The 11476-nt window shown below is 36.0% G+C and overlaps 1 protein-coding gene and 1 long non-coding RNA gene across 2 annotated transcripts; both read left to right on the top strand.

Annotated features, from left to right (window-relative positions):
- Nucleotides 1-288: 288 nt before the first annotated feature.
- On the top strand, nt 289-6938 carry LOC125838918 (protein SUPPRESSOR OF PHYA-105 1-like). Its single transcript, XM_049517919.1, has 8 exons — nt 289-1693; nt 3179-3336; nt 4493-5330; nt 5603-5749; nt 5853-6170; nt 6255-6314; nt 6413-6694; nt 6813-6938. The coding sequence occupies exons 1-7, from the start codon at nt 359-361 to the stop codon at nt 6599-6601; spliced, it is 3045 nt and encodes a 1014-aa protein (XP_049373876.1). The 5' UTR covers nt 289-358; the 3' UTR covers nt 6602-6694; nt 6813-6938.
- Nucleotides 6939-6946: 8 nt separating this feature from the next.
- LOC125838953 (uncharacterized) lies at nt 6947-7840 on the top strand. The gene is made up of 2 exons (XR_007443642.1): nt 6947-7057; nt 7507-7840. It is a non-coding gene; the product is annotated as an uncharacterized LOC125838953 (long non-coding RNA).
- The last annotated feature ends 3636 nt before the right edge of the window (nt 7841-11476 follow it).

An 11476-nucleotide genomic window follows, 5' to 3' on the forward strand; every position in this document is an offset into this window, starting at 1 on the left:
AGGGTCTATCGGAAACAATCTCTCTATCTTCACAATGTAGGGGTAAGGTTGTGTACACCCCACCCTCCCCTAGACACCACTTGTGGGATCACATTGAGTATTTTGTTGTAAATCTTAGTTCTGGCAGACGTGCTTCGACCAACTTGACTAGGTGAAGGAGGAAATATATTGAGAGATATTTTACTCCATTTTCCCGTAGTGCCTCGAAATTCCATGTGTCTTAATAAAAGAACGAAGTTAAAGAATAAGAAATTTGTGCTAACTACAAAGTACTTTATTTTATTTCAGCCTATCCCTCAAGGGGTAAACATTGCTGAATGCAGCTGGTATTTAATTGAAAGAGTCCATTTGGAATGATATGGACAAGTCAAAGGAGGAAGCAGAGGCAAATGATGTAGGTGCGAATGTTCTATCTAGAACGAGGGAGTGTGATTCTGGTGAACCATCAATGAGAAAGTGTACATCTACCAGTCATGAGTTGCCAGAGGGATCAACTTCTGCCAGTTCAGGGATGTTGGAGACTGATGGTATGAACAGAAATGTAACGTCCATGAAGGGGCCTCAGCTCCACGGTACAAGCTCTTCCTCAAGGCTCACAATTGAAAAGTTGTGTAATTACAAAATTTCTGAGCCAGCTTCTCTTAGATGCTCCAATAATCAAGAAACCAATCAGAAACCACAAATTCAGTGGCAACGTTTCTATCAATTGGGGTCTGGCTCTAGAAGTGTGAAGAGGGATGGAGATCCTTCATCCACGGACAAGGCTGTTCAGCAATTAAGTTCCAAAGAGTTGCCAGGAATAAATTTACTCGCGCTGAAAATGCTGAAACAAGCATCCGACAAAGATATCAAAGAAGGCTCTAATGCAGTGTCTTCCCAATCAACAGAAGACCATAACCTAATTATTCCAAGCAATAGATTCCTTCCGGGAAGTAGTCAATCAAAACTTTTATCCACTTCTAGCTTTTCTCATTTTTTTGCTAACCGATCTCTTAAAGGCAAAGATGTTTTACCAAAAGGACCTGCACTTCATAAAGAAGTTCATACTGCCTCTACTCTGCAGAATAAGAATGAGTTCGAGCAAGCTTTCACAGGAATGGTATCATCTGATGCATTGTTTAAGCAAGGTGCTAATTCTAATCAAGCATCTTTTAGTCGTAGCGATCACCAAAGACCCACTTCAACTTACAATGGAGTTACCTTAAGAGAGTGGTTAAACTCGACAGGATCACAGATTAACAAAGCTGAGAGGATTCACATATTCCAGCAGATAGTGAAGTTAATTGATATTGCCCACTCTGAAGGAAATGCATTCCAGGATATACGGCCTTCCTGTTTTATTTTACTGTCACCTAATGGTGTTAAGTATATTGGTCCATCTGTCCAGATAGACTCCATGTATGCCGTGAGCCGGAATACTAATGGGAAAAGGCTATCCCACTTGGAAATGCATGCTAATAGTAACTTGGGTTCAAAGCTGCAGAAGGTCAATGTGGATGTGGACTTTATGAGACAGCAGCTTGAAACCAATGCTCGTTCTTCTCGTGATGAAGGCACATCATTTCAGGCAGGGTGTCTACTGGAGTCTGACATTAATCAATTAGAGAAGAAGTGGTACACTTGTCCTGAAGAACTCAATCACGAAAGCCTAGCATCATCTAATATCTACAGTCTCGGGGTTCTTTTCTTTGAGGTGGGTAATCAATTGCTGGGTTCATAATCATTTTGCTTCAAATCACTAACAAATTCTCTTTCTTTTTCCTTCTGCTCATTTGTCTCTCCTCTTAGACACAAACTTAGGTTCAGTTTGCACAAGTCCAATCCATATTAAGCAAGAGTTCACAATATAATATTAATGTCACATTTAAATAAATGGTGGACAGTGAGGAGGGAATGTAACACTAGATATTTTGAAGATATGGAAAACACAATCCAACAGATCAAGTTTTATTGTATACTTTTGTTCTGTTTTTGGTGTAGGGAGGAGTTTTAAATGATGCAGAATCAGTTCTTAGATGTTGAATTTATGTTGAAGCAGATTTTAAGATGATCTCAAATGTTGGTGTAACTACAATACACACATTCACTGTTGTTTGGAAAGAAAGGAACTGATGTTTTGAAAGATAAAAGCCAACTCATTCCAACAGATCAAGTTTAACTTTGAACTTTTATTTTCTTTTTAGTCTAAGAAGAATTTTTAAATGAAGCAGAATCCATACTTAGCCTATTAAAATTTCTATAAGATTGGTAAGTGATTTTTCTTTTGCTTTGTGCTCACCTATATACACTTCGGCACCTACTAAGTGCTGCTTGTGTAATACAATTACCTTCCTCACCAAAAAGAAGAAGATACATACATCCCAAACAAACAAGAAAGAAAACACCAAAAAAAGAAGGGAAGGTTTTTCTGATGAAAACATACTCTGTCTCCCTGTAGCACTTCCCTGATTTTGCTTCTTGAGCTTTAAGAAACTGAATTAAAATCAATATAATTAAGATTTATTGAATCATATGCTTTTGTGAAACTTTTACTGACCCACTCTACTGGATCTTTGTACTAGAATACTCCAGTCTGGATATGCTTGTCTTTTTTTTTTTTTTTTTTTTTTTTTTGATAACCGAGAAATCCGTCTGTGACCCGTCCTTTGAACCAATCATAGCCTTCTAAACTCGGTGGATAATGGGCCCGCCCCTCTACCCTTCTCCACTTAAATACCGGGCTTCGCTTTGCATGGTGTGGGGCTGATATGCTTGTCTTTTCTAAATAGACTTTTGAGATTTAACCCTCAGATGCTCCTATGCTCTCTCAGATTGTTGAATATGGAGAAGGCAGGCGAGAGCACCTCCCAAATCTTTTCCAAGGAGCCTGTTGTTCTTCTCTAGAATTTGATGCACAGTCATTAATGCAATGAATCAGTGTTGCATATGCTCAATTCTTTTTAGCATTGAGTATATATCTTGATTCAGCTGCACCCCTTATCTGTTCTCCTTTGTGGCTTCTTTTGTTAATTTTCAACTTATTTTTCCTCCGGGGAAATATATGTAGCTGTACACAATCTGGCTAAGTTAATGATTTTTTCGTGGGGTGTGGGAACTGACGTTTTGTTTCACAATGCACTTTGCCAAAGGGGTGAGATAAATTATCTTTACTCTTACTAATTCATGTTGTTTCTTTTAGTTGCTCTGCTGTTTTGAATCACCTGCGGCACATTCCACAGCCATGTTGAATTTGCAAAGTCGCATTCTCCCTCCAAATTTCCTTTGTCAAAATCCCAAGGAAGTTGGCTTTTGCTTTTTGCTGCTTCATCCTGTGCCTTCTTCTCGTCCAACAACAAGGTATTGTTATTTTTCTAATTTGTTGTGCAATATTATTTTCTGCTATTTGGACTTTGCTGAAAAAGTCAATGTTGACATACCTGTAAGACAGCCAGCAATACAGTATCCTAAAATAGGGTATGTGGAAAACATTGTGATGCTCTGAGTGAACTCAATGCATTTTCAGTTTTTGGCAATCACAGAGTCCTCGTAGTTTGATATTGTTATAACTATTATGCTCTTTTTCCGTTTCGGCTTAGAAACTGGTTGTTCTCGAGAGTGACTTCTCGATAATAAATAGAGATGGTGGAGTTCTTTGGGGCTTGAGGCATCTTAGCCACTTCTCTTGTCACCTTGTTATATGCTCCCTATGTTCCAGTTTATGTGACCTTGTGTCCTTCTTAGTCTATTAAAAAAAGAATGACCTCTATCTAAATATGCAAACAATTTAACTTAAATTTCTCATTTTACCCTTAGTGACACGATTTTATATCCACACAAATGTTATGGCATGTTTAAGAACACAAGTTTCTAAAGTCTTATAACCACACAAATGTTATGACATGTTTATGACCCTAAGTTTCAAAAGTCATCCTTTTTTTCCCGTGCCCATTCACATAAATTGAAACAGAGGGAGTAAGAGATATCACGCCCCACTAGGTTAGAGCTGGTACTCTAATAACATCATTTTAGCATGGAATCAGTTTGATTTTATTCGTGTAATGTGTTCATAATCTCAAGTGGTGTACTGTCTAATCCTGCTGTCATCTCTGTGGGAACTTGCATATGCAGTAAATGCACCTTGCTCCCAGCCAAGCTTTAAGATTTAGTAAAACCATTTTTTAGGTCTTAAGTGGGATAGCTTTTAGACATGGAAGAGTTGCATTTCTGTGATGGTGGAAATAAATAGCAAACTGTCCGCCACTCATTAGGATTGAGGGAAAAGACATTTTCTGAAATTGGTTATTGTTCTTTAATAGTTAGTATGACTTCTAGCCTGCAATTTGTCCTTTTGATCAATAAGTATTTCACTTTTGTGTTGTAAATCTTCTAGCTTTGTCGTACTGAGTTTTAACTTCTCTAATTGCTAGAAGCTCAGGCACAGCAAATTTGTAAATATCCTCAAGTTAATTTGTTTGATTTGTAATCACATTCACAATACAACTTATCTTTGTAGGGAAATCTTACAGTCTGAATTAATTATTGGAGCTGAAGAAGTATGTAAAATAGATGGTGTCCCATCATTTATTGAGAAGGGTGATGACCCTGATTCAGACGTCTTGCTCTATTTCCTAGATTCATTGCAGGAGGAAAAAAAGAATAATACCTCCGAGTTATTACAAAGAATAGAGTGCCTAGAGGCTGATATCAAGGATGTTGAGAAAAGGGAGGTCCTTAGAAATTCAGATTGGGTGGAAACTGACTTCAATAATATGCGGCAAGGATCCTACTTAAAGCATCTCAATTCGACTGACTCTATTTCTAGATCGTTTTCTATTCCAAATATGAGCAATGAAAAGCTGATAAAGAATATTTCTCAGCTTGAAAGTGCATACTTCTGCATGAGGTCCCAAATCCAACTTGCCGAAAATGATACAATAGGTCGAACAGACACGGATTTGTTGACGAGTCGTGACAGATTGTTCCAGGTTTCAACAAAAGAGGCAGAGCCAATTCTAAAATCTGTTGATCGTGTTGGAGCCTTCTTTGAAGGTATTTGTAAATATGCTCGCTACTGCAAGTTTGAGGAATATGGGACATTAAGAAATGGTGATCTTCTCAACTCTACAAATGTGATCTGCTCCCTCTGTTTTGATTATGAAGAGGACTTTATAGCTGCAGCTGGTGTCTCAAAGAAAATCAAAATCTTTGAATTTGCTTCACTTTTGAATGAATCGACGGATCTTCAATATCCTGTGGCTGAGATGTCAAACAGATCTAAGCTTAGCTGTGTTTCGTGGAATAAATATATGAGGAACTATCTGGCTTCAACTGACTATGATGGCGTAGTCAAGGTGTGTACTTGTTTGGCTTCACTTGGTAAAGAGTTTTGAATCTTCATGAGCTATGGCAATATTTTTAAGTCTTTCCCGTTATCTGACTAGTCTATAAGTACTCAAGGCATTATCTTTTCATAGGAGAATGTAAGAGAATAATCTCCTAGCTAGTAAGTGCTTTAAATATCACAATAAAGGTTATATCAGCTACCTAACACGTGCTTGCAGTTGAAGTTGAGTATTTCATTCATTTTGTTAACTAGCTCTTGGTGTATAATTTTTGAATCTAGATGTGGGATGCAAGCACAGGTCAAGAATTTTCACAACATACAGAGCACCAGAAGAGGGCTTGGTCTGTTGATTTTTCTCAAGTGGAACCAACAAAGTTTGCCACTGGAAGTGATGATTGTTCTGTAAAAGTGTGGAATATTAATGAGGTACTTTACCCGATCCTGCTACTTTTTACATGAGTTTGGTATCTTCATTTAGTTTGGATCTGTGGAAACACAAACACATAGTTTGATCTATTTCATTCGGCAGAGGAGTTCTGTGGATACGATCTGGAATCCTGCCAACATATGCTGTGTGCAGTTTTCTGCTTACTCCTCTCATCTGTTGGCTTTCGGATCTGCTGATTACAAAATTTACTGCTATGATCTTCGCCATACTAGGATTCCATGGTGCACATTATCTGGACATGAGAAGGCTGTTAGCTATGTAAAATTCTTAGATTATGGTACCCTGGTTTCTGCATCCACAGATAACACGCTAAAGCTATGGGACCTAAAGAGAACAAGTTTGGAAGGATTGTCCTCAAATGCTTGCAGCTTGACATTCAAGGGACACACCAATGAAAAGGTAAATAGAGGATATTTGCTCTACGATGAACATCTCAATGCTGTAGGTTCAATTTCATTTACTCTCTTTTTTTGCTCTGTACAGAACTTTGTGGGGTTGTCAGTTTTGGATGGGTACATTGCATGTGGTTCTGAATCTAATGAGGTACTTCATATTCCATCATTTTTCTTATGTTAAACCGTAGGCTCAACTTCCCGAAGAAGTATCAATCTTTTTCTTAACTTTTAACATTCTTTTTGCAGGTATATGCTTATCATAGATCTCTACCAATGCAAATAGCCTCTTACAAATTTGGATCTGTTGATCCTAGCTCTGGCAATGATGGTGAGAGTAATGGGCAATTTGTTTCAAGTGTTTGCTGGAGAAGGAAATCTAATATGGTTGTTGCAGCAAACTCAACTGGATGTATAAAGCTGTTACGTTTGGTATGAATTAAAGCTCATCATCCTTATCTTCTGAATCTGTACCATGCTGGCAGACTTGTTTTGTACACCTAGCTTCAGCTGGAATAGAGAAAAATTAAGGTACTTTTAAGGTACATTCAGTAAAATAAGTTGTTAAGATTCGTAGTTTCCTTGACATATTACCAAATTGGTCCAAAGCACACAAGTTTTTTTTAACAGAATGTTTTGAACATTTCAGGATTGATAAATCTAGGTGTCGAACATTGAAGCTGAATTTGTAGTCATGGCTAAATGGAATGGACTTCAGAATAGGAGACAGCACTAATGTAGTCCTCGCCTGTCTCGTGAGTTCTTCAGGATAAATGGATATCGAGATGAAGAAGTTGTGGCCTTCTTCACTGCTTCTTTTGCAAAGAAATGACATTAGCAAAGTTGAGACCTGTTAGAGAGTATGCTTTGCATGATTGGATTTGCCAAGCGGAGGTATGGATCACAATTTTTTGCGAGCATGAGCTCTTTCATGTTCACCTAAACAAACATATTCCACACCCTTTTACCAAACATCTGCCACCTTCGAGCACATATTTCAAATATGAAGGGAGCTGTCAAACCCTGTATATGCCATTTGAACAAGTGGAATGTGGAGTCCACTTCCTCTCCAACTTGAAAGTTAGAGACAGAACTCTACGGGTCTTAATCCGTGGTGTTTTCACCTTCCATTTGTGCATAAATGATATCCCTTTGTTAAAATCTCTTTCGGGTTGCTGCAATATGCCAGACTTTGAGTTTACAATACTTTCTTTAAAGTTTTGCTTGAAGACATTTTGAGCAATATAAAGTGACCTTTAATCTAAAGAAATATTAGCTACAATACTGCATTTAATAGCTCTAGATCCAAAAAGCTAAGGCTTTACTTGCTTTGATATTTGCAGATCGTCTCTTGCTCCAAAGTCTTGGTAGACATAATCCACTTCTTTTCAGTTGGTAATCTAAGTGGCCGTTCCACAGGCTAAAGCTGCGTCACATGCCATGTACTGATTCAGAATTTGTCTCCGTGACTTATGTTACTTCTTTCTCAGTCACCTTGTGAGCGAACATTTGAAAAAGTATGTGCGACAGGTAAAGGATCAGAACAGAATTTCCCAGGGAGGGACAGCTGCGTAATATCCCAGCCTTGATGTCACTGTACTCAAACTGGTGGTAATGGTGAATCCATTCAACTGTGATCAGAGCTTATCACTAACAACCTCTTTACATAGCGGAAAATCTAGCAGATGAATGAGAAACTTGTCTGTTGATTGGATCGTTGTGTCAAGACACTCTGTCAAGTTTGTCACGTACTTTGGTAGGTCCTGTCCTCATGTTTCGCCACATCTTCTCTTGGCTATCTTCAAAAGCAACTCTCCCTGTTAAAACCTCAAAGCATATCATCCGCGAGCTGTGCAAGACTTCTTAGAAAACTTGATACACTCCGTTCCTCGATCATGTTTTGAGTGGAGAGTTACTGAAAAAACAGTTAGGAAAATAACTTAGTCATGCATGCCATGTTAGCTGCTTGTCTACTCTTCTCTCCTTATTAAATTCGACAAGTTGTCGATATATTGCTTAGGTTTAAATGTTGGGAACCTGAGTGTAGTGCAACTGTTGCTGTTGTCTGATGTCTCAGTAAGTTTCATCATTGACAACATTTAGGGCCTGTTTGGAAGGACACCCTGGTAATTGGATTTGGTGTAATTGGTGTAATTACACTGTATTGTCCTGTTTGGAAGGACATGTAATTACTTGGTCAGCAGGTAATTGATGTAATTAGCAGGGGGTAATTACACTCTACAATTCACAGGTAGAGGCTGTGAATTGCTTTTTTTTCTATTTTAATTTCTTTTTTTTTTTCTATTTTTTTTACTTCTATTATGTTAAGTTCTTTTTTTATTTTTATTATTCTAAAAATTTGTAAAAGTTTATTTTTTATTTTATAATATTATATTTCATTTTCTTCTTGTTCTCAACCTTACTTTACGTGATTCTATGTAATTTTCTCGTATTATCTATTTCTTTATGCCATGCTTATTTTCTCATTAGCATAATTTTATTAGTATTCTAATTTTTAAATTAAAATAGAATTTATTGTTAAGTAAGGTTATAGACTTATGTTTTCTTTATTAAGAAAAAATAAAAATAAATCATATTTATTGCTATGTTGAAATTTGTTATAAGAGTATTATGTTAAATTTTTTGTTTTGAATTTATAACTTATGTTATATTTTCAGTTTCATTTGTTTTAGTAATATTGAATTTACATTGCACGTTATTTTTTAATTAGACTTGATAGATTGTATTTTTGTCAAACATTTAATAATTTATGACATTTTATTTATATATTATTCTTTTTATCAAACATGCATTTCACGATATTCGTAGAATTTTCATACTTTTAGTTGTTACGATCAATTCAATTGCAATATATTAATTTGAAAAAAATATAATTCAATTATTTTTTCATAATATTAGTTACAGAAAATATGTTTATTAATTAATATATTTTCAAAAAAGAATATATATCTTAAATATTTAATTTAATGTCATTTATAAAGTTTCTTATTTGTCTAGTATAAATTTTAAATAATTAATTTTTATTTTTAAAATTTATTATAATTTTATAATTGCAATTGTGCATCCAAACAGAACATGTGTAATTACACTGTGGCATTCAAACAAGACATGTGTAATTACACTGTGACAACCAAACATGTCAGTATAATTACTAGACAGTGTAATTACTAGGCTGGTAATTACTACCCTAGTAATTACACCAATTCCAATTACCAAATGGCTTTCCAAACAAACCCAGTGTTGGCCCTCATGTAATTATTGCTATTTCCAATGTTGTAGCTACTTTTTATTTTCTGTAATTGAAAAATAGTCCATGTCTAGAATTTCAAATTATCATGGAGTTCTGGAATTTGCCACTGCATGAGTGACTATTTCTCGAAGACAGAGCCAAAAAGTGACCAATGAATGTTATTTCTACTTGTTAGCTTGGCAACGTCGAAAGCCAGCTAAACCATTTGAACTAACAAAGGGAAATCCTTTTGGTTGGTTTATTGAACTATAACCTTGATTAAAATAGGTGTCACGTATTCGATAGAAAAAGCGGGTGTATACTTATTGACTAGTGTATAGGTATTTACATTTCATTAGAACTACACAAAAATGTAAAATATTTTCAAGTTTTATATCCATTTGAAATGGTGTTCAAAGTGTACAATCAATTTGAAATATGATAAAAGGTTTACAGACATCTGATGGGAGGTGGGTGGTAGACCAAACTGATATAATTCAAGAAGTTGAGCAATATTATAACAGTCTATTCTCTACATCTAACCCGACAAACTTGGACTGTATTTTGAATCATGTTAAAGTGTCTGTTAGTGATTCTATAAATCAGAGTTTAATTAAGGAAGTTGATGATGAGGAAATAAAGAATGCGGTGTTTGCGATGCATCCTCTTAAAGCACTAGGTGTTGATGGTATGACTCCTCTATTTTTTCAAACGTATTGGAATATCTTTTCAAAAGAAATCTGTGATGCTGTTAAAAGTTTCTTTAGTACAGGATATTTACTCCCTACATGGAACCATACTTTAATCACTCTAGTGCCCAAAGTTAAAAGCCCCACCATAGTTTCGCAGTTTAGACCTATAAGTTTATGTTCTACCTTGTACGAGATTCTGGCTGCAAGAATGAAATGTGTTCTAACTAAGGTGATATCCCTTACTCAAGTGGCTTTCATCGGTCATAGACAAATAACTGACAATGTTATTTTAGCTCATGAATTTATGCAAGTGTTAAAAAACAAACGCAGAGGTAGGCAAAAATATATGGCTATGAAATTGGATATGTCGAAAGCCTATGACAGAGTCAAATGGATTTATTTACAAGAAATGCTTTTACGTATGGGTTTCCATAAAAGATTTGTCGAATGGATAATGCAATGCATCTCTACACCGACTTATAGTTTTAATATAAATGGGGAGATAATTGGATCGGTTAGGTTAAACCTACCAGGGGGATAAGACAAGGAGATCCACTATCACCATATTTATTTTTAATATGTGCTGAAGGTTTATCAACCTGCTTATTGAATATATCAGAGGAACAAAATGAAATCCAAGGGCTAAAGTTGAATAGACATGGACCGAGTAGGACTCATTTACTCTTTGCTGATGACTCTTTTATATTTTGTTCAGCTAACAATCAAAATGCAAGTTGCGTAGCCAATATCTTAAAGAAATATGAACGAAGCTCTAGGCAAGTGGTTAATCTAGATAAATCAGCAATCTGCTTTTGTAAAAATGTGAGAGAGGAGGAGAAAGTTGAGATATCCTCGTTGCTTGGACAACGACAAAGGAATGACATGGGTATGTACTTAGGCTTACCGGCTGTTGTGGGACGCTCCAAGAAAAGGATGCTAGAGTTTATAAAAGAAGGAGTCAAGACAAAAATAAAAGGATAGAAGGGAAAGTTTTTAAGTAGTGCAGGAAAAGAAATTATGCTCAAGTCCGTACTAGCAGCGATCCCTACGTATGCTTTGTCTTGTTTCCAACTCCCTGATGGTCTGTGTAAGGAAATTACATCCCTCTTTTCAAATTTTTGGTGGGGACAAACAAAGGAGAAAAGAAAGATGCATTTTGAGAAATGGGATAAATTATGTGATTCTAAATCAATAGGAGGATTAGGCTTTAGAGATCTAAAAGCTTTTAATATGGCTCTATTAGCTAAGCAGGCTTGGCGAATTCTATCGCAATTACCAGATTCTTTAATAGGAAGAGTTCTTAAAAGCAAATATTTTTCAAACTCAACCTTTCTTAAAGCTTCAACATCATCTTCTGGTAGCTGGATATGG

The sequence above is a fragment of the Solanum verrucosum genome, unplaced genomic scaffold (assembly GCF_900185275.1).
Source record: "Solanum verrucosum unplaced genomic scaffold, falcon-dt-bn FXZP01000163.1, whole genome shotgun sequence".
In the NCBI taxonomy this organism is placed as follows: Eukaryota; Viridiplantae; Streptophyta; class Magnoliopsida; order Solanales; family Solanaceae; genus Solanum; species Solanum verrucosum.